The 19,054-nt window shown below is 46.9% G+C and overlaps 1 protein-coding gene across 2 annotated transcripts in view; it reads right to left on the reverse strand.

The window, feature by feature from the left end:
* The window catches only part of MCCC1 (methylcrotonyl-CoA carboxylase subunit 1), a 127,776-nt gene that overhangs the window by 96,468 nt on the left and 12,254 nt on the right, over nt 1-19,054 (reverse strand). For both annotated transcript variants that reach the window (XM_069213104.1, XM_069213103.1), the window contains exons 2-3: nt 17,580-17,626; nt 17,216-17,355 (exon numbers count right to left, since the gene is read on the reverse strand). In XM_069213104.1, coding sequence (XP_069069205.1) covers nt 17,216-17,355; nt 17,580-17,626 — 187 coding nt within the window. The remainder of the gene's footprint in view (nt 1-17,215; nt 17,356-17,579; nt 17,627-19,054) is intronic.

Raw genomic sequence — 19,054 nt, forward strand, 5'->3', positions numbered from 1 at the left:
TTTTGTACATCAGCATCATCAGGCGGAGGTACAGTGGCACCGGAGCACGAGGGAGCTGCATCCCACATGGCCATGGAGGGCCACACCACAGACTCTGAATGCACCAGTGGGACGGAGGGCGAGGGGAGCTTCACGTTGGCCATAGGATCACCAACCAGCGACACTGACTCGTCTGCCGATGGGAGCTCCCCTGTGGTGGCGGCACCATCTGTGCGCCCCACTTCTACAGGTACAGCCGCCACCTCCCCTACCAGCACCGCCCTCCCAGCAGCCCCTCAGCGTTCGCCCCGTGCCCGCTCACCCAGGAGGGTGGGCATCACCTTCGCCCCAGGCACCTCAGGCCCTGCCCCAGTCACCCCTGCTGCCGTCAGTGAGGAGGCCATTGACCTCCTCAGGTCACTCACTGTTGGGCAGTCTACCATTGTGAATGCCATCCAGGGTGTAGAACGAGAGTTGCAACACGGTAATGCATTCCTGGAGGGCATTCATTCTGGTCAGGCTGTCCTTCAGCGAACCCTGCAATCTCTGGCCTCAGCACAGATGGCAGCCATTGTCCCTGTGTCCAGCCTCCCCCTCCAACTTCCTCCACCCAGACCCAATCCCCTGTACCCCAGCCCATCCCAAGCACACCTACAGACCAGCATGCACACAAGTCAACACCCAAAAGTAGCTCAAGCAAACATAGGCACCACAGGCACTCACACAAGCATCACACCCATACAGACACAGCAACATCCACTGTCTCCACTGTGTCCCCCTCCTCCTCTTCTCCCTCCTCTCTCCCAGTGTCGTCTACACACACACCTGCATGCACCACATCTACAGGCACTAGGACTCGCACCAGGACACCCAGCACCACAAGCCGCTCACCTGCACTCACCACCTCCACTGCCATTTACACGTCCCCTGTGTCCTCTCCCAGTGTGTCTGTGACGCCCCCTCCCAAAGTACACAAACGCCGGCAATCACTCACCCAACATCCATCCACCTCACGACAGCCTCCAGTACCTGCACCTGCACCCAAAACACCTAAAGTGACACCTCCTACAACCACTTCGTCTTCCTCCACTCCCAGACCCCCTCCAGCTACCCATCCCAGTGTCCGTCAGAAACTGTCCCTATGTCAAATTGACCTTTTTGACCCCACCCCCCCTCCAATTCATCAGTCCCGTCGTAGGGCCTCAGCCAAAAAGCCTCCAGTACCAGTGGTGCGTGTTCCAGGTTTTTGGAGTGCACCGTCCACCAGGGCAGACAGTAGGACCCGGAGCCAAGGCACTGTCAGCCCACCCCCTGTAAAGGCTCTGAAATTGGAGAGAGGACGACGGGACCGTGTCAAGACTCCTGGTGGGACTACAACTGAAATGGGATCGAAGGCGATTGGGGAGTCAGCTGTAACTCCAAAGAAGGTGGGGAATGTCCCGAGGAAGTCTCCCCAGCCTGTTGTGAGTGTCACGGCGGAGAAGTGCGCCATCATTTCCGGCGGTCCAGACACAACCGCCAGCACCGTCGTTACTGGTCAGGAGACCACCGCCAAAGTCACAGCCCAGGAGGGCCCAAGTATCGTTACTGGTCAGGAGACCACCGCCGGAGTCGCAGCCCAGGAGGGCCCAAGTATCGTTACTGGTCAGGAGACCACCGCCGGAGTCGCAGCCCAGGAGGGCCCAAGTATCGTTACTGGTCAGGAGACCACCGCCGGAGTCGCAGCCCAGGAGGGCCCAAGTATCGTTACTGGTCAGGAGACCACCGCCGGAGTCACAGCCCAGGAGGGCCCAAGCATTGTTACTGGTCAGGAGACCACCGCCGGAGTCACAGCCCAGGAGGGCCCAAGTATCGTTACTGGTCAGGAGACCACCGCCGGAGTCACAGCCCAGGAGGGACCAGGATCCCAAAGCCCCGCTGGGCAATGATGGAACGTCAAGCCACACACCAATGTCCAGTGTGGAGATCGTCATGCCACACACCAATGTCCAGTGTGGAGATCGTCATGCCACACACAAATGTCCAGTGTGGAGTTCGTCATGCCACACACCAATGTCCAGTGTGGAGATCGTCATGCCACACACCAATGTCAGTATCCGAACCGCCATGTCAGAGCACCGCTGAACAGTCCATAGACCGGCATGGCTAAGCACCGCTGAACAAGGCAAAGACCGTCAGGGTGAAGACAGCTGAACAAGGCAAAGACTGCCATGGTGAAGACCGCTGAACAGTCCATAGACCGCCATGGCAAAGCACTGCTGAACAAGGCAAAGACCGCCATGGTGAAGACCGCTGAATAAGGCAAAGACTGCCATGGTGAAGACCGCTGAACAGTCCATAGACCGCCATGGCAAAGCACCGCTGAACAAGGCAAAGACCGCCATGTTGAAGACCGCTGAACAGGGCAAAGACCGCCATGGTGATGACCGCTGAACAAGGCAAAGACTGCCATGGTGAAGACCGCTGAACAAGGCAAACACTGTGTGGGTATGAATAGGCCGCCACATCAGGCATCCTTATCCCATGTGCAGCTGGGACAGTGAAAGGACAGGAACTTTCACGGGGAGACTCATCCAGTCTGGGCACCAGTCCCAGTAGAGAACTGCATCTACTTGCGAAAATGTGGCTTTGCATTCCCCAGGATGGCACAGTGGGCAAACCACCCACTGTAAAGACTTGTGAGACTGTGGCTTTGCACTCCCCAGGATGGCACAGTGGGCAAACCACCCATTGTAGAGACTTGTGAGACTGTGGCTTTGCACTCCCCAGGATGGCACAGTGGGCATGGCGCCGTCGTGGATCTGGCTTTGCATTCATGTGGCTGAGGTGCCCCCCCTTCCCTTCCCCCTGAGGTGCCGGTAGTGTTTCTATCTGATGCCCCGGCAGTGTTCTCTCCGATTATGGTCAGGTATCTATTGTGGGCCTCGCCCATGCATTTTTGGACTGTTGGTGCACGGACATTGTTGTGTACATATCTGCACTACTTCTTGTATTGTATATATAATTATGACAGATTTCGAGATATATATCAGTATATTTGTGTATGACATGTATATTGGCACATTACAATGTTTGACCGCAATTCGCTTTGTCTTTGCATTCTTCCGGGAGGATTGTGGGTTGTTCATGTGATATTTTTGACTGCATTGGTGTGTATGTTGTGATATGCGAGGGTGGGGGTGTTTGGTGGGTGTCCCCCTAACTTTTGCCTCCCCCCTCCCCCGTGTCGTAGATGCAGTACTCACCGGTATCTTCTGCGCCTACGTCGCTGTTGGTCGTAGAGGAGCAGAAAGACAAGGGCAGGTAGGATTTGGAATTCCGGCTCCATGGAGTCGTCGTTCCTCGTGGAGTGTGTTCAGGTGAGCGTTTTCCCATAGCAAAAGCTGTTTCCTCCGTGTTTTTATCCACGGAGAATCCGCCCCGGAAAAGGTGGCGGATTGGTGTGTTGTGATACTATGGGCGGTACATTGTCTCCCGCCTGTCTGTTGGCAGTGACCGCCGCGCTGTTTGTCTGTACCGCCGTGGCGGGCGGTGTGTTAAAGTGGCTGTCTTTGTTGGCGGTTTCCGCCAGGGTCATAATTCCCTTTTTTTGTCCACGGGCCTGTTTGCGGTATTTCCGCAGCTTTAACACCTTCCGCCAGGGTTGTAATGACCCCCTAAGTCTTTAAAAATTTGTATCTTAGCTTGAACTGGATTTGTCATTCTTTTACTCAGATAAATATTGGCTATTTTTATAAAGTGGCGTGGAGTCCTTTTGTGGTGTTTTCTTTGCGTTACTGTGAGTGTGTGTGTGTGTAAGAATACTTCACACATTGCATTTGAGATAAGCCTAATTGCTTGCACCAGGCTACCAAGCGGGTGAGCAGGGGTTACCTTAGCTGTGTGAATCCTGTACCCTCACTAGAGTCATGGTCCCTACTTGGACGGGGTGCAAACCACTGCCAATTAGAGAACCCATTCGTAAAAGTGTCCCTAACACAAGGGCAAACACTGCATACCTCTTTTCAATTTTTCTTTTTACTCAGGGATGGAATTTGATGCTATAGATCCCAACACTCGGAACTCTCACACATACAAATCAGTTCAGGTTCTAGTTTATTATGTACCCCACCATGACTTGGAAGTCCCTTTAACTTACCAAGATCACTAGGCAGGTTTTGGGGGTTATCTATCCCACACACCGCAGATTATTAGAAGGGGCTCACTGTGCAATGACAGGCCACATGGTCCATGTTGACTAGGGATAAATTATATCCTGGCATTTCAAATGTCTGCACTCCTAAAAGTAACAGGGTTACTGAATTAAATATTGTCTGTCTAAATGCAGCTTAGACAATGTGTCCTACAAACAGCTTTAACAGGACTCATTTCTAACAGACTAGCACAAAATGTGCATACCGCAATACATACAGTAAGTCCAGAGATGAGGCTTTAAAAAAACATCTTGTGGTGACTCAAACTAAAAAACGTATACAACTTGAGAGAGACATACCACACAGCAATATTCTGGTTGCACTTACTAAGCTATAATCTTAGGAGAGAATGACAGGCTTCCAATATTTATAAGGTATGCACCCCAAAGTGAGGCGGTAATAATGTAGGTATTTTTTTCCTCCTTAGTACCCGAAGAGCTCAGTGAAAAATATTCGTGTGGGCTTTAAAACAGGCTCTAGCCTTGAACAGAGGTGGACAAAGTCTCATTTCCACATGTCATTACCGAAAAGAGTGAGATCAAGTGCAGTCTTAATATCCTCTGAAGTTAGAAGCTAAACAACATAAAAGCTAATAAGACCAACTACAGTACTAAGGTATTATGTTGCCTTGCAGTTCTGCAATGAACCCCACTCTTTTTCTTGTTTTACTAGCTTGACAGATCATACAGAACAGTATTAAATCATAGAAATGTTAATACGTACACCTACCCCTGCTGTATAAAATGCTCACAACACAGGATTAATGATGAACCTAGTGAGAAAAAATATAGAACAACCCAGGACATTTTCAATTGAGTTTTCAGTTAAAACATAATGCCACAAAGCCAGTATCTAACCGTTTTCTTGTTCAAATAGGTTTCAGTATTACTAGATTACTATACAAGATTGTCTATGGACTATAAGAATAGTCCTGATTTGTTTTCAGGAACAATACTGGAGATCTTACAGAAATATTGAGGCACCATTTTAGAATAATGACACTACATCAAAGACAATGACTTGACTAGGGTATACAGGATAGTGACATTACTAACTCGGATGGTTATGAAATTAACTTTACAAAGAAACAAAACTGCGTATTTAAATGTCATTTTTCTTAGATATGCAGGAGTTATCCAGCGAGAGTAAACCTTTGGCTTTTTACAACCTTCAAATAGGTTAATAAAAACAAAAGCCCTAACAAGATTTCTTAATGTTGGGCGAGCTTACATGGCACGTCTAATGAAGAGTGAAGCCTTTGTATGAGTTGATTTTGCTTACATTTTCTGATGAGCATTGGATAGAAATGTACATGGCTATCTTACATGGACTGTAAGTAGACATGTTGGCGATAAAACATTTCTAAACTAGAATTAACAAAATATACCTTGTAATTAGGGTTGTTCCCAGCAATTCAGGCTACACTTATGTAGTTTTCAATAAAGGTAAGACAAATCCTGTAACGTACAAATCACATTTGTACTTCACAGCTTTTGTATTCCCACAGAGAAAACAGTAACTGCAGTGCAGTGTTGTTTCTTCTTTAAATGCTGTTGATATAAAGTTGGAACATGATCCCACATTCTGGACACAAGAATTTCTGCAATATATTTAAGATTTGCCACAGACTCCAAGCATCTTGCCCATACAAGTATCCAAGAGCATGTTCTACAAGGACGGCTCTGAACAGCCTATGGTCGGCACTACACAGAACACTCCTCAGATTGTACTTTAGTGCAGGGAATTTTTGAAGGTGGGGACCTCAAGGCGCTACTGTTTTGCTTCACTACAGACCAAGAGGAAATACAGAAACACTGAAAGGAATTTATGAAATACGACACTCAGTCTGAGAATTACATTTATTAAGGCACTCTGCAAGGTCCGCAGAAGGTCAAAGGTGTACATTAAAAAATAATCACTGCAATGAAATCATAATAATCCTGAATACATGTGCTAAGGCTATTCTACTTCAATCTATAATCTATGTATATATGTGTGTGTATATATATTTATAATTTTCAAGCACAATGCAAAGCAGAAAATAAAGGGAAAAATTCATCACCATGGGGCAAACTTGAATTTGCTTCATCTCTTTGCCAGCAAAAATCATGAACCCAGTCGACCATGGAGAGAGAGAGAGAGAACTACCCTCCAGGGAAAATAGCAGGTACCAGCTTCCCTGTCCAGCCAGAGTCCAGTCCATTTCCGGTCAATCTGGTTTCGGTCTCTTGTATACCTTAAACAAGCCAGGGTGGAGAATTCTAGAACTCCCCCCCCCCCCCCCCACCCCCCCCCCCCCCCTTTCACCCCCCCAGTGAGTTGTGATTCAAACGCTGGCTACTTCAGGTAAGTTTTGAAAAAAACAGGTTGGCCAGGATAAAAAGGAGCTCTCCCAAAACGAAAACGTACCCTGCCGTACCATAAATATCATCCTAGTACGTCCTTATCTCTCTGACCCCCCATATTATGACCTAGCCCTTGATGACAAAGAGCACACAGAGTGAAAGCATGAGAGAAAAACACATTGCATAACATGTGCACAGAAAAATACCTGCATGGTGTTTAAAGCTAAGTTACGTACAGAATAGAGTCTGTACTCAAAATGGAGTTGGTTGCCACCAAGGTGACAGAATACTGGTGGCTAAGCTATGCACAAAATGGAATGTGTTGTCAAATACAAATATCTTTAGAACTATACGTGCAGACTTAACTAGGTGACTCCACTTCACAGCAATACATGCCTTGTCACTTGCAATAAAGAAGGCTGATCATTCAGTTCCCACACTAATAGTGTGGTATTCAGCCTTCTGTGTCTAAGGTTATACTGTACATTCTAAGGCCTAATCACCTAAAAGGATTCAAATTAAAATGGGGAGTAAAAGAAAAGTAGTTTTGGGGAAGGAGGCTGTCCTCCAAGATAAACTTCCTATGATCCATGTATAGCCCACCATGGCCTATAAAAGCTAGAGAACTAGTGTTAAACTGAACTGTGCAGCAGACTTAGCTACAAAAAAAAGCAGTATATACCTTAAAGGTAAAACTGTGATAACTCGATCTCAAACCAAAATTGGCACAGTTGTTTTGGCAGTGATTCCAGCAATATTAAAAGGAGAAAAGCTTATGGGGATATAGCGTCTACACATGCAGACATAAGTGCTACCATATCAATGTTAAAGAAACTATAATGATGTCATTATTTAACAGGACAAACTAAAAAATATGTACAGTCAACGAATAAAACATTTTACTGTTGCAGTACCCTAACCATTTCAGCACAGGTATCCTAACCATTTCAGATTGCCCTTTTTGGGGGTAAGGGGTGGTGGTGTCCGCAATGTGGGGCTAATCAATGGTAGTAACTGATATAAATGTATATTAGTTGCTGTGGATTCATGCTTTAAATTCCTGTGGGTTTGGCCACAAATAAATACTGGTGCGCAAGTGGTGATAAAGGACTTTCAGTGTCTAGTAGCAATGGGAGCAGTTAATTCCTTTTATTCAGACAATGGTCCTGCATTTGCTGCAAAGGTGTTCATGGATAATATGTCTGCTCTGGTAGTATGACTGCTATATTTGCACTTTTACGATTGAATTGTAGACTATCTCGCTGGTATGATTAAACAATCCTCTTAAGATATAGAGTGCAGAACGAAGTAGGCTTCATAATCTGAGAGTCCAGAAAGCATTAAAAAAATCTGCCTAGAGGGAGTGTTAGGTGGTTGTATTCTAAATGAGATGCTCCCTGGAGTATATAGGTATATGCCCAATCTTGATCTCCCTAGGAGGCAGCAGAAGAAATGTTGTCTTATTATGCGTATTACAGTTTTGGCTCTTGATAAATAGGAACTATTTTCCTGCTGACACTATGAAGTTTCATAAATTGCAAAAAGTTGTATCTTCTCACACAGTACATCAGGATCATGATGCTGTGAATATCAATTTGTAGCCGGTGATGGAAGGTGTAATTTGAAAATTTTCCTCTGTCAGATCATGGGATATGCTGGGAAAATGCTAATTCAACACTTTTTTTAAAAAATGCCATAAAAATATGTAATAATTGCTGATTATTTTCAGATTCATGCGACATTCATACTGTTAAACAAATTACTGATTGGTTTGTCTGTTTAGGATACATTTGATAATGAAGGTTCATATTTAAATTCTGATAATCACAAAGAAATGGACTGTCTGAGAAATATAGAATTATACACAGCAGGAACACGGCATGGCCATAAATATTCATAAAGTCTTCAAGAATGATTTACTTATTTCAATAGTAATGGCAAGTCAGTCTATCTGTGTTTTTCTACTCCCAGATACATGGATGAACGGATCTTGCTGCAAGGACTTGGCCCCACAGCAACCATACCAGATTCTAGGTATAATATATTTATTTCTGTAACAGAGACCACATACACACTGTAATCTGTGCCAGTGATGAGTTGTACATTCCAGTCTGACTGCCATTAAGGAACACCTTCCCCATTAAGTTCCTCTTATCATAGTGTCCCAAGCAATGATTCCTGTCTTATGATCACCAAATGTTGTCTTATCACTTTGTATCACTCTCCACAAAGATGGTTTAACCCCTTCGCTGCCAGGCCTTTTCCCCCTCCTGTGCCGAGCCTTTTTCTGGCTATTTGGAGCAGTTCGCGCTCATGCCCTCATAACTTTTTGTTCACATAAGCTACCCACGCCAAATTTGCGTCCTTTTTTTCCAACATCCTAGGGATTCTAGAGGTACCCAGACTTTGTGGGTTCCCCAGAAGGAGGCCAAGAAATTAGCCAAAAAACACTGAAAATTTCGTTTTTTTCAAAAAAATTGGAAAAATGGGCTGCAGAAGAAGGCTTGTGGTTTTTCCCCTGAAAAGGGCATCAACAAAGGGTTTGCGGTGCTAAAATCACCAGCTTCCCAGCTTTCAGGAACAGGCAGACTTGAATCAGAAAACCCAATTTTTCAACACAATTTTGGCATTTTACGATTTTTTGTGCTTTCAGCCTCCTTCCAGTCAGTGACAGAAATGGGCATGAAACCAACGCTGGATCCCAGAAACCGCAACATTTCTGAAAAGTAGACAAAATTCTGAATTCAGCAAGAGGTAATTTGTGTAGATCCTACAAGCGTTTCCTACAGAAAATAACAACTGAAAAAGAAAAATATTGAAATTGAGGTGAAAAAAACATCAATTTTTCTCTACGTTTTACTCTAACTTTTTCCTGCAATGTCAGATTTTCGAAAGCAATATACCGTTACGTCTGCTGGACTCTTCTGGTTGCGGGGATATATAGGGCTTGTAGGTTCATCAAGAACTCTAGGTACCCAGAGCCAATAATTGACCTGCACCCTGCAGTGGGTTTTCATTCTATGCCGGGTATACAGCAATTCATTTGCTGAAATATAAAGAGTAAAAAATAGCTATCAAGAAAACCTTTGTATTTCCAAAATGGGCACAAGATAAGGTGTTGAGAAGCAGTGGTTATTTGCACATCTCTGAATTCCGGGGTGCCCATACTAGCATGTGAATTACAGGGCATTTCTCAAATAGACGTCTTTTTTACACACTGTCTTACATTTGGAAGGGAAAAATGTAGAGAAAAACAAGGGGCAATAACACTTGTTTTGCTATTCTATGTTCCCCCAAGTCTCCCGATAAAAATGATACCTCACTTGTGTGGGTAGGCCTAGCGCCCGCGACAGGATATGCCCCAAAACACAACGTGGACACATCACAGAAAACAGAGGTGTTTTTAGCAAAGTGCCTACCTGTAGATTTTGGCCTGTAGCTCAGCCGCCACCTAGGGAAACCTACCAAACCTGTGCATTTCTGAACACTAGAGACCTAGGGGAATCCAAGATGGGGTGACTTGTGTGGCTCGGACCAGGTTCTGTTACCCAGAATCCTTTGCAAACCTCAAAATTTGGCTAAAAAAAACACATGTTCCCTCACATTTCAGTGGCAGAAAGTTCTGGAATCTGAGAGGAGCCACAAATTTCCTTCCACCCAGCGTTCCCCCACGTCTCCCGATAAAAATGATACCTCACTTGTGTGGGTAGGCCTAGCGCTCGCGACAGGAAATGGCCCAAAACACAACGTGGACACATCACATTTTTTCATAGAAAACAGTGCCTACGTGTGGATTTTGGCCTCTAGCTCAGCCGGCACCTGGGGAAACCTAGCAAACCAGCGCATTTTTGAAAACTAGAGACCTAGGGGAATCCAAGATGGGGTGATTTGCGGGGCTCTGACCAGGTTCTCTTACCCAGAATCCTTTGCAAACATCAAAATCTGGCCAAAAAACACTTTTTCATCTCATTTCGGTGACAGAAAGTTCTGGAATCTGAGAGGAGCCACAAATTTCCTTCCACCCAGCGTTCCCCTAAGTCTCTCCATAAAAATGGTACCTCACTTGTGTGGGTAGGCCTAGCGCCCACGAAAGGAAATGGCCCAAAACACAACGTGGACACAACATATTTTTTCACAGAAAACAGAGGTGTTTTTTGCAAAGTGCCTACCTGTGGATTTTGGCCTCTAGCTCAGCCGGCCCCAGGGGGAGGGGGGGGGGGGGAAAATGCCCTAAAATAAATTTGACCCCCCACCCCCCCAAACCCCCCTGCCCAGGAGCGACCCTTGCCTACGGGGTCGCTCCCCCTGCGTGACATTGCGGCAAAAAACAAATCCCCGGTGCCTAGTGGTTTCTGCCCCCTTGGGGGCAGATTGACCTAAAATCGACCAATCTGCCCCCAAAGGGGGCAGAAATGCTCTAAATACAGTTTGCCCCCCAGGGGAGCGACCCTTGCCTACAGGATCGCTCCCCCTGCGTGACATTGGCGCCAAAAAATAAATCCCCGGTGCCTAGTGGTTTCTGCCCCCTTGGGGGCAGATTGACCTAAAATCGACCAATCTGCCCCCAAGGGGGGCAGAAATGGTCTAAACACAGTTTGCCCCCCAGGGGAGCGACCCTTGTCTGATGGGTCGCTCTCCATCTCTAAAAAAAACAAACAAACAAAAAAAAAAACACAAACAAAAAATTTGCCCTGTCGCCTACAGGTTTCTGCCCCCCCTTGGGGTAGATCGGCCTAATACCAATAGGCCGATCTGCCCCCGGGGGGGGGGGGGGGGGGGGGGGGGGGCAGAAATGGCCTAAAATAAATTTGCCCCCCCCCCCCCCGGGAGCGACCCTTGCCTACGGGGTCGCTCCCCCTGCGTGACATTGGCGCCAAAAAACAAATCCCCGGTGCCTAGTGGTTTCTGCCCCCTTGGGGCAGATTGACCTAAAATCGACCAATCTGCCCCCAAGGGGGGCAGAAATGGTCTAAATACAATTTGCCCCCCAGGGGAGCGACCCTTGCCTGATGGGTCGCTCCCCATCTCTACAAAAAAAAAAAAAAAAAAACACACAAAAAAAAATTGCCCTGGCGCCAAGAGGTTTCTGCCCCCCCTTGGGGTAGATCGGCCTAATACCAATAGGCCGATCTGCCCCCGGGGGGGGCAGAGATGGCCTAAAATAATTTTGCCTCTCCCACCCCCTCACCACCCCGGGGAGCGACCCTTGAATACAAGGTTGCTCCCCTTGTGTGACGGCGCAAAAAAAAGATCCCTGGTGCCTAGTGGTTTCTGCCCCCCTTGGGGGCAGATTGACCTAAAATCGGCCGATCTGCCCCCTAAGCGGGCAGAAATGGCCTAAATACATTTTGCCCCTCCAGGGGAGCGACCCTTGTCCAAGGGGGTCGCTCCCCATCTGTAAAACAGAAAAACAAAAAAATCCCTGGTGCCTAGTGGTTTCTGCCCCCCTTGGGGGCAGATCAGCCAAATCAAAATAGGCTGATCTACCCCCCAGGGGGGGCAGAAAAGGCCTTCCCAAAAAAAATGCCCCCCCCCTGGGAGCGACCCTTGCCCAAGGGGTCGCTCCCGTTGCGTGAAATTCGCGCAAAAAAAAAAAAACTCCCTGGTGTCTAATGGTTTCTGCCCCCCTTGGGGGCAGATTGGCCTCATCAAAATAGGCCAATCTGCCCCCAAGGGGGGCAGAAATGGCCTCAATATATATTGCCCCGTAGGGGAGCGACCCTTGCCTAAGGGATCGCTCCCCACCTAAAAAAGAAAACATCACAAAAGAAAAAAAAAAAAAAGGTCCCTGGTGCCTAGAGGTTTCTGCCCCCCCTGGGGGCAGATCGGCCTAATAATAGGCCAATCTGCCCCCAGGGGGGGCAGAAAAGGCCTTCCTAAAAAAATGCCCCCCCTGGGCTCTGTGCACAGGACGTAATGGTTACCATTACGGCCTGGGCACAGAAGGGGTTAAAAGTATGCCTTGGCCCAACATACACATGATAAATATGCACGTTAAAATTAAACAAGCTTGTAATGATGCTAATGCAAAAAAATGTTTTAACCGCAGAGGTAGAAACGTTTTTCCCTATCAGCAGCTCATTCCTCATCTACGATTTAAAAGGATTCTTACAGACTCAGGGCCTTATTATGAGTTTGGCAGTGGCGGAGGCTGTCCACCAAACTTATTAGGTCGAAAGACCGCCAGGCCGGTCTTTCACCCGCTGGCCCTATTATGAGTTTCCCGCTGGGCCAGCGGGGGGGAAACAGAGTTTCTGCCCGCTGTCCCAGTGGGAAACTACCCACAACATTGATGCCGGCTCGTAATCGAGCCGGCGGCAATGGTGCGGTGTGTCTGGTGCAATAGCACCTATCGCACTTTTCATTGCCTGTAATTCAGGCAGTGAAAAGCGCAATGAGGCTGCCCATGGGTGCCACTGCACTGCCCATGCCAAGTGCATTGGCAGTGCAGGGACCTCATGGGGCCCCCAGCACCCCATCTCCGCCGCTGTGAAAAAGCTGGTGGACATGGGAGTTATAATAACCAGGGCAACGCTGCTTGCAGCACGGCCCAAGCGGATTAAGACTGCCGGCACCGCCAGGCCATCTGCCGGTGAAAAAGTGCCAGTGCCGGCAGACGGAAAGTGACGCTTTTGCCGCGGTCAGAATGTGGCTGTCAGACTGCCACCGTGAGTCTGGCGGTCCTAGGACCGCCAGACTCGTAATGAGGGCCTCAGTTTCCAGGTCACTTTGCTGACCCTTTGCAAACCATCTCCTATTATACAAACACAATAGAACTCAGGTTTGTAAAAGAAAAAGATTTAGTTTACCGACTTGCTTTAAGACTGTGTTTGATCCCAACCATTTGCTCTTCAGTTCACTGTTTTCCAGTCTGATTAATGGATTTTTAACCGCTGGATGTGCAATTCTCATTTTTCTTTTATTAAAGAAATAAAACCAGTTCAAACAAGTAACATGGGATATAGTTATCACAGCAGCGGTGCTATGTAGCTATTCTGTTTTGGAACAGAATGATAATCAACCATCACTGAACTTTGGACTCTGATATTTCACAAACTAAAACCTCAACTACTTCAATCAACCATGTTTCACCATGCTTGTTGCATTGCAGTGCAACTGTTTATCCTGAAGTATGCAGGATTTGTTTGGAAAGGTTGCAGTTCACTGTCCACCAATGAACATCCGCTACAGCGTCCTCGGAGATCTTTATTGAATCCCTGAGATTTCCTCCGTGCTGGAACCACTGCCTTCGAAGGCCCGAAACAATGTTGTGTCCAGTACTGCCCTATGAACAGGAGGCGTTGAGAGGGCTCCAGGTGAGATTTGGGCACGTTTACAGAAAAACCCAGATCCAACAACAATTGAATTGTCATTCGCAGATGAGACAACACAAGCTCCGGAGACTTGGCTTTGATCAAGCAATCGTCCAGGTAGGGAAAAACCGCTACTTCCCTCCTTCTGAGATGTGCTGCCACAACCGCCATCACCTTTGTAAAAACCCATGGTGCTGAAGTAAGTCCAAACGGAAGGACTGCAAACTGGTAGTGTTGCCTTCCGACCACAAACCGGAGATACTTCCTGTGCGACTTGATTATCGGAACATGAAAGTACGCATCCTGCAAGTCGACAGACACCATCCAGTCTCCTTTGTTCAACGCCAATAGTACCTGCGCTAGGGTCAGCATTTTGAATTTTTCCTGCTTGAGGAACAAATTCAAAATCCTCAAGTCTAGGATTGGCCTTAAACGACCGTCCAGTTTAGGAATCAGGAAATATCTTGAATAACACCCCTGACCCCTTTCCTGCAACGGCACCAACTTTATAGCGCCCTTTGCCAACATGGTTATAACCTCCTGTTGCAACAACAGTAGATGGTCTTCTGACCAAAAGGAGGGATGGGGTGGAAAGGGACGAGGGAGCTCCTGAAAGGGGAGAGCATAACCTTTTTCCACAATTCTTAGCACCCACGAGTCTGTTGTAATCGACTTCCATTTCTGTAGAAAAAGACTCATTCTTCCCCCTACAGGAGAAGTATGGGTGATAAAGTGGGGAAAACTAGGGCTGCTTCTGCTGTTGTCCACCGGAAGAGGAGGATGAAGATGACAGATGCTGGGCTGGACCTCTAGCTCTACCCCTACCCCGCCCTCTAAAGGCACGATAGGGTGGATTAGCAGGTTGCTGGGCGAAGGACTGCGACCTCCGAAAGGCAGAGCCACGAGTGAACCCCTGAAACCTGCGAAAGGGTCTATAAGATGTTGTAGCAGAGGTCTGTAAACCTAAGGACTTAGCTGTCGCCCAACAGTCCTTAAACCGTTCAAGGGCAGAGTCCGCCTTGTCCCCAAACAGCTTTTCCCCATCAAATGGTGGACATCTGAAGAAAAGCCAGAGGACCTTAACCAGACATGCTCCTAGTAGCCACAGATGTTCCCATGGCCCTGGCTATCGAATCTGAAGTGTCCAGGCCAGATTGTATCATTTGTTGTGCAGCCGCCTGCGCATCCATAAAAAGGGATCCAAACGACCTTTGCATCTCCTGAGGAAGATCCTTTGCCATTTCCTTAGCGGAGTCCATAAGGGCGTGGACGTATCTGCCCAGCACACAGGTAGAATTAGTAGCCTTAAGCGCCAAACTGCATGATGAAAAGATCTTCTTCGAAGACTACTCCATCCTCTTGGACTCCCTATCAGTCGGGACTCCAGGGAATGTTCCAGGAGCAGACTTCGCAGAGCAAGACGCCTGGACTACTAAGCTCTCCGGAGTTGGATGTTCTGACAGAAAAAACAGATCCCCTGGTGCGCCCCTATGTCTCCTGGCCACTGCCCTGTCAACTGCAGGAGTAGTCACTGGCTTCTTCCACAAGTCCAATATAGGCTCAGTCAAAGCCTCATTGAAAGGCAGCAAAGGGTCAGCACTGGACGCAGAAGGATGCAGTACCTCTGTGAGTAGGTTAGTCTTCACCTCTGCAACAGACAAAGGCAAGTCCAGATACTCTGCTGCCTTCCTTACCACTGTATGGAAGGAAGCGGCCTCTTCAGTAAACTCCCCTGGAGACGCAATGTCCCACTAAGGGGAAGTATCCAGACTGCTTGCAGTGGCTAGACCCTGGAACTCATCCGAAGGCTCAATCTCTCCTTCCTCTAGCTGTCTATATTTCTCCTCCTCCAAAAGCCGTCCATCGACGCCGACGACTTCGAACCTCGGAAAGGCCCAGGAAGAGATGGATGACTCCTAGTCTCACCCGGCGCCGACATGGAGTCCAAAGAAGACCTCCGCGGAGTCGGTTGGCAGGAAGGCGATGGAGCCTGTCTTGAAGGAGACACCATCGACGTCAGATGGCACGGTGATGGAGTCGGCTGACGCGAAGATGGATCTACCATCACAAGTGGTGAACTCCCACTAGGGAAAACCCTCGGCGCCGATCCGACAGTCTCCGTAGGGCAAAAGGGCATGAATGGGGCTGCCTTGTACGGCGCCGGCGTGCCCAAATCAAACGCCAATGGCCCCGTGGGACCCGCCGGTGCACCAACAGGGGCCATGGATTGAAACACGGCATACATTGCATTTAAAAATGCAGCCGGATCCGCCCCTTGAGCCGGGGTCCGCTGTACATCAGCCTCTCTCGAAAATTGAGGACTATGTTGAACGACCTCAAAAACAGATGGTGCCGGCGACAACTCCGGACTCCTGGGTTGAGGCGTCACTGTAGGGCTCATCTCCCATGTCTTCTGGCGTCGAGAAGACAGAGACCTCGATCGGCTCCGCTCCGACCGGCGCCGAGAGTCATGATGACGCCGCTTCTTATGCTTTTTGGGGGAAGCATGGGAGGAATCCTTCTTATGGCCCATCTTCTTCACTTTAGCTAGGAAAAGCTTCGCCTCACGCTCTTTCAGAGCTTTAGGATTCATGCTCTGGCACGAAGAGCATCCTTCCACATCATGCTCTGAACTAAGGCACCAAATACAATCAGAATGAGGGTCGGTCACTGACATCTGACCCCCGCATTCTCTGCACGTCTTGAAACCGGACTTTTTTGGAGGCGACATTGTAACCACCAAAAAACGCTACAGTTATCAACGAGCCAGGAAGAAAAAACATTGGCGTCGAAGGCATGGAAAAAAGGAAAACTGACGTCAGTACGCCGACGAGGACCTCTTATTTGCGCGTGGACGTCAGACGGAGTCACGTGGAGCCGTGCCATTATGACGTCCTCGTCGACGTGGACAGCTAGGAAGAAGACTTTCCGTCGGACGCTGACGCAAGGACGAATTCATAAGGTGAGGAATCCACAGGTAGTTGTATCCATCAGAAGCCATATGATCACACGAATCACCTGAAACAAAAATACACTATAGGGTCTAATCAAAGCCAGGAAGGATACAAAAGTTTACTCCCTGAATTCAGAGAAAGATAGGAGAGCGGAGCACCCATATTTCTTTAAGACAGATAGGCATCCCATTTACGCAAGTGTTTAAAGCACACATTACTAAGAAATAGTCCCACTTTGAGGGCCATGAACTTGCAGTTCTTCATGGTCATTAAAGACTCTACACCCAGCCCCACAAATGAAGATCTTGACAATTATATTGTGAGCCTTACTAATGACTGACAAGGCCACCCTCAAAAGCGCTTCCCAGTGGTATAACAGAGATCCGACATACATGCTTACAGTGCTTCACTTAAGAGTACCTATGACATACCATTGCTGCATGCATGGAGTGTTTGTCTGCATCACTGTAAACCGCTACTGATTGCACACCCATCTTCTTGGCTGTCCTCATTACTCGGCAGGCTATTTCTCCTCTGTTTGCGATGAGGACTTTTTCGATTTTGCTTCTTTCTATTTTAAGAGTAAGTCATAAAACATTTATTTGCATAAAATTCGATTTTTATTGTGATTTCTTCAAATTACTCCAGTTTTAGGTAAGTACCACATTGGCATAATCTAATCTAAAAATGCAAAGCATCTTTTACCAGCATATACTTTTTTTAAAGGTTTACCAATGCAATTTGTATCAACATGAGACAAGCACAAGATTAAATAAATGGGTAAGTGTTCAGTACCTGTGGTCGATGCATAGCTCATTGATCTGTTTCCCCAAATACATTTCCTAAAATAGAAATTTGAAAACAATATCACGTATTTCTTAAAATAAAATATAAACAGAAACCAACACCATATTACATACATTCATAATTGAAAGCAGTGCACTAGCATTTGTGCATTTAATTTGGAATGATATCTTGAAGAAAAAAAACTAAATGTGCTCCTTCATAATACTATTCTTTTTAACATTTGAAAAAAAGCAAATCACTCTACCACTGAACATTTTGTGCCATCATTAAATTTTCATGTTTTTTAGGTCTCAGCACAGTCTCAGACAGTTTGTGCCGCCTGTGACCCCTGACCAATTGTATCTAATATACATAGTGATGGCTTTTGTTTAGCACTTGCACATCATTCGATAACTTTGTTGTCTAGCTTCTCCTGGCTCCTTGGCTTTCTACCCTGCTGTGTTTGTCCCACACAGGAGTATTTAGGCCTCACAGTGCTCTAGTTGGTTAACGCGTAAGCTTCCTCTGCTGATATTGCTCGCATTCAGGGAACTACTTTTTTTTAATTTTCCTTTAGAGCTCCATGAGAGTGCATGTGATTTCTTGCGCTCTTCCCCCCTTCACTCGGGCCCTGCTCCCACTCGCTCTCTGTGTTGCTTTCCCTTGCACTTAACCTCTAGACAGTCCCCTTCTTCGTGTTGCTTCTCCTATAGTTTGCCCTTTCCGTCCACCTCCCTCGACCAGAAAGTAACTGTTGCCTATATTATTACACGAGCCAATAGCTCTTAACCCAAGGAAGGGCAGCATTGTCTATTAAAGGCACCCCTCCTGTTGCTACCTCTAACCAATGTTAACAAGAATACAGTTAGATGTATGTGCTGTTCATGTGGTGCATTCAACAAGGGGTGTACAGCTGTTGGTCTCTAGCAGCATCTTCTGTACTCAGGGACAGCAGTGGTATTAGCTCAATACTGTTAAGAGCAGGCTTCTCCGACAAATAGCTCATAAGCTACTAGTATCTATCCAGTTACCTGTAAGTAGCTCTCCTGAGTGCAACCCATTGAACTAAGTTAGAGCTTTTGCTTAGTTGAATTAATATATGAATACCAAACTTTTAAAGTATGCATTCAAGAGGAAAACACGTGGTTTTTCAGAACCCATACGCTAATGTTGGCGAAAAATGGTGGAATTTTCAAAACATATTTAAAGCTGATATTTGAGTGATGCAATTCCAACACTGTTGGGGGTCACTTACTACTAATATTATCACCTTGATTAGCTGTTGATGATCTACAGGCTAGTAGAGTAATCCTGTCTTATGTTGTTACTATTGCATCTCTAATATTGGTAGCTTGGGAGTATTTTCATAGAACATAAGTAGCACTTAATACAGAAAAGGTTGAAAGACTCGTGGTTTAGGACGACCCACACAAAAAGGTAAATGTGGTTTAAATTAAAGAACAGTTACAGGTGGGGCACTGGTA

Source organism: Pleurodeles waltl, chromosome 11 (genome assembly GCF_031143425.1).
Source record: "Pleurodeles waltl isolate 20211129_DDA chromosome 11, aPleWal1.hap1.20221129, whole genome shotgun sequence".
In the NCBI taxonomy this organism is placed as follows: domain Eukaryota; kingdom Metazoa; phylum Chordata; class Amphibia; order Caudata; family Salamandridae; genus Pleurodeles; species Pleurodeles waltl.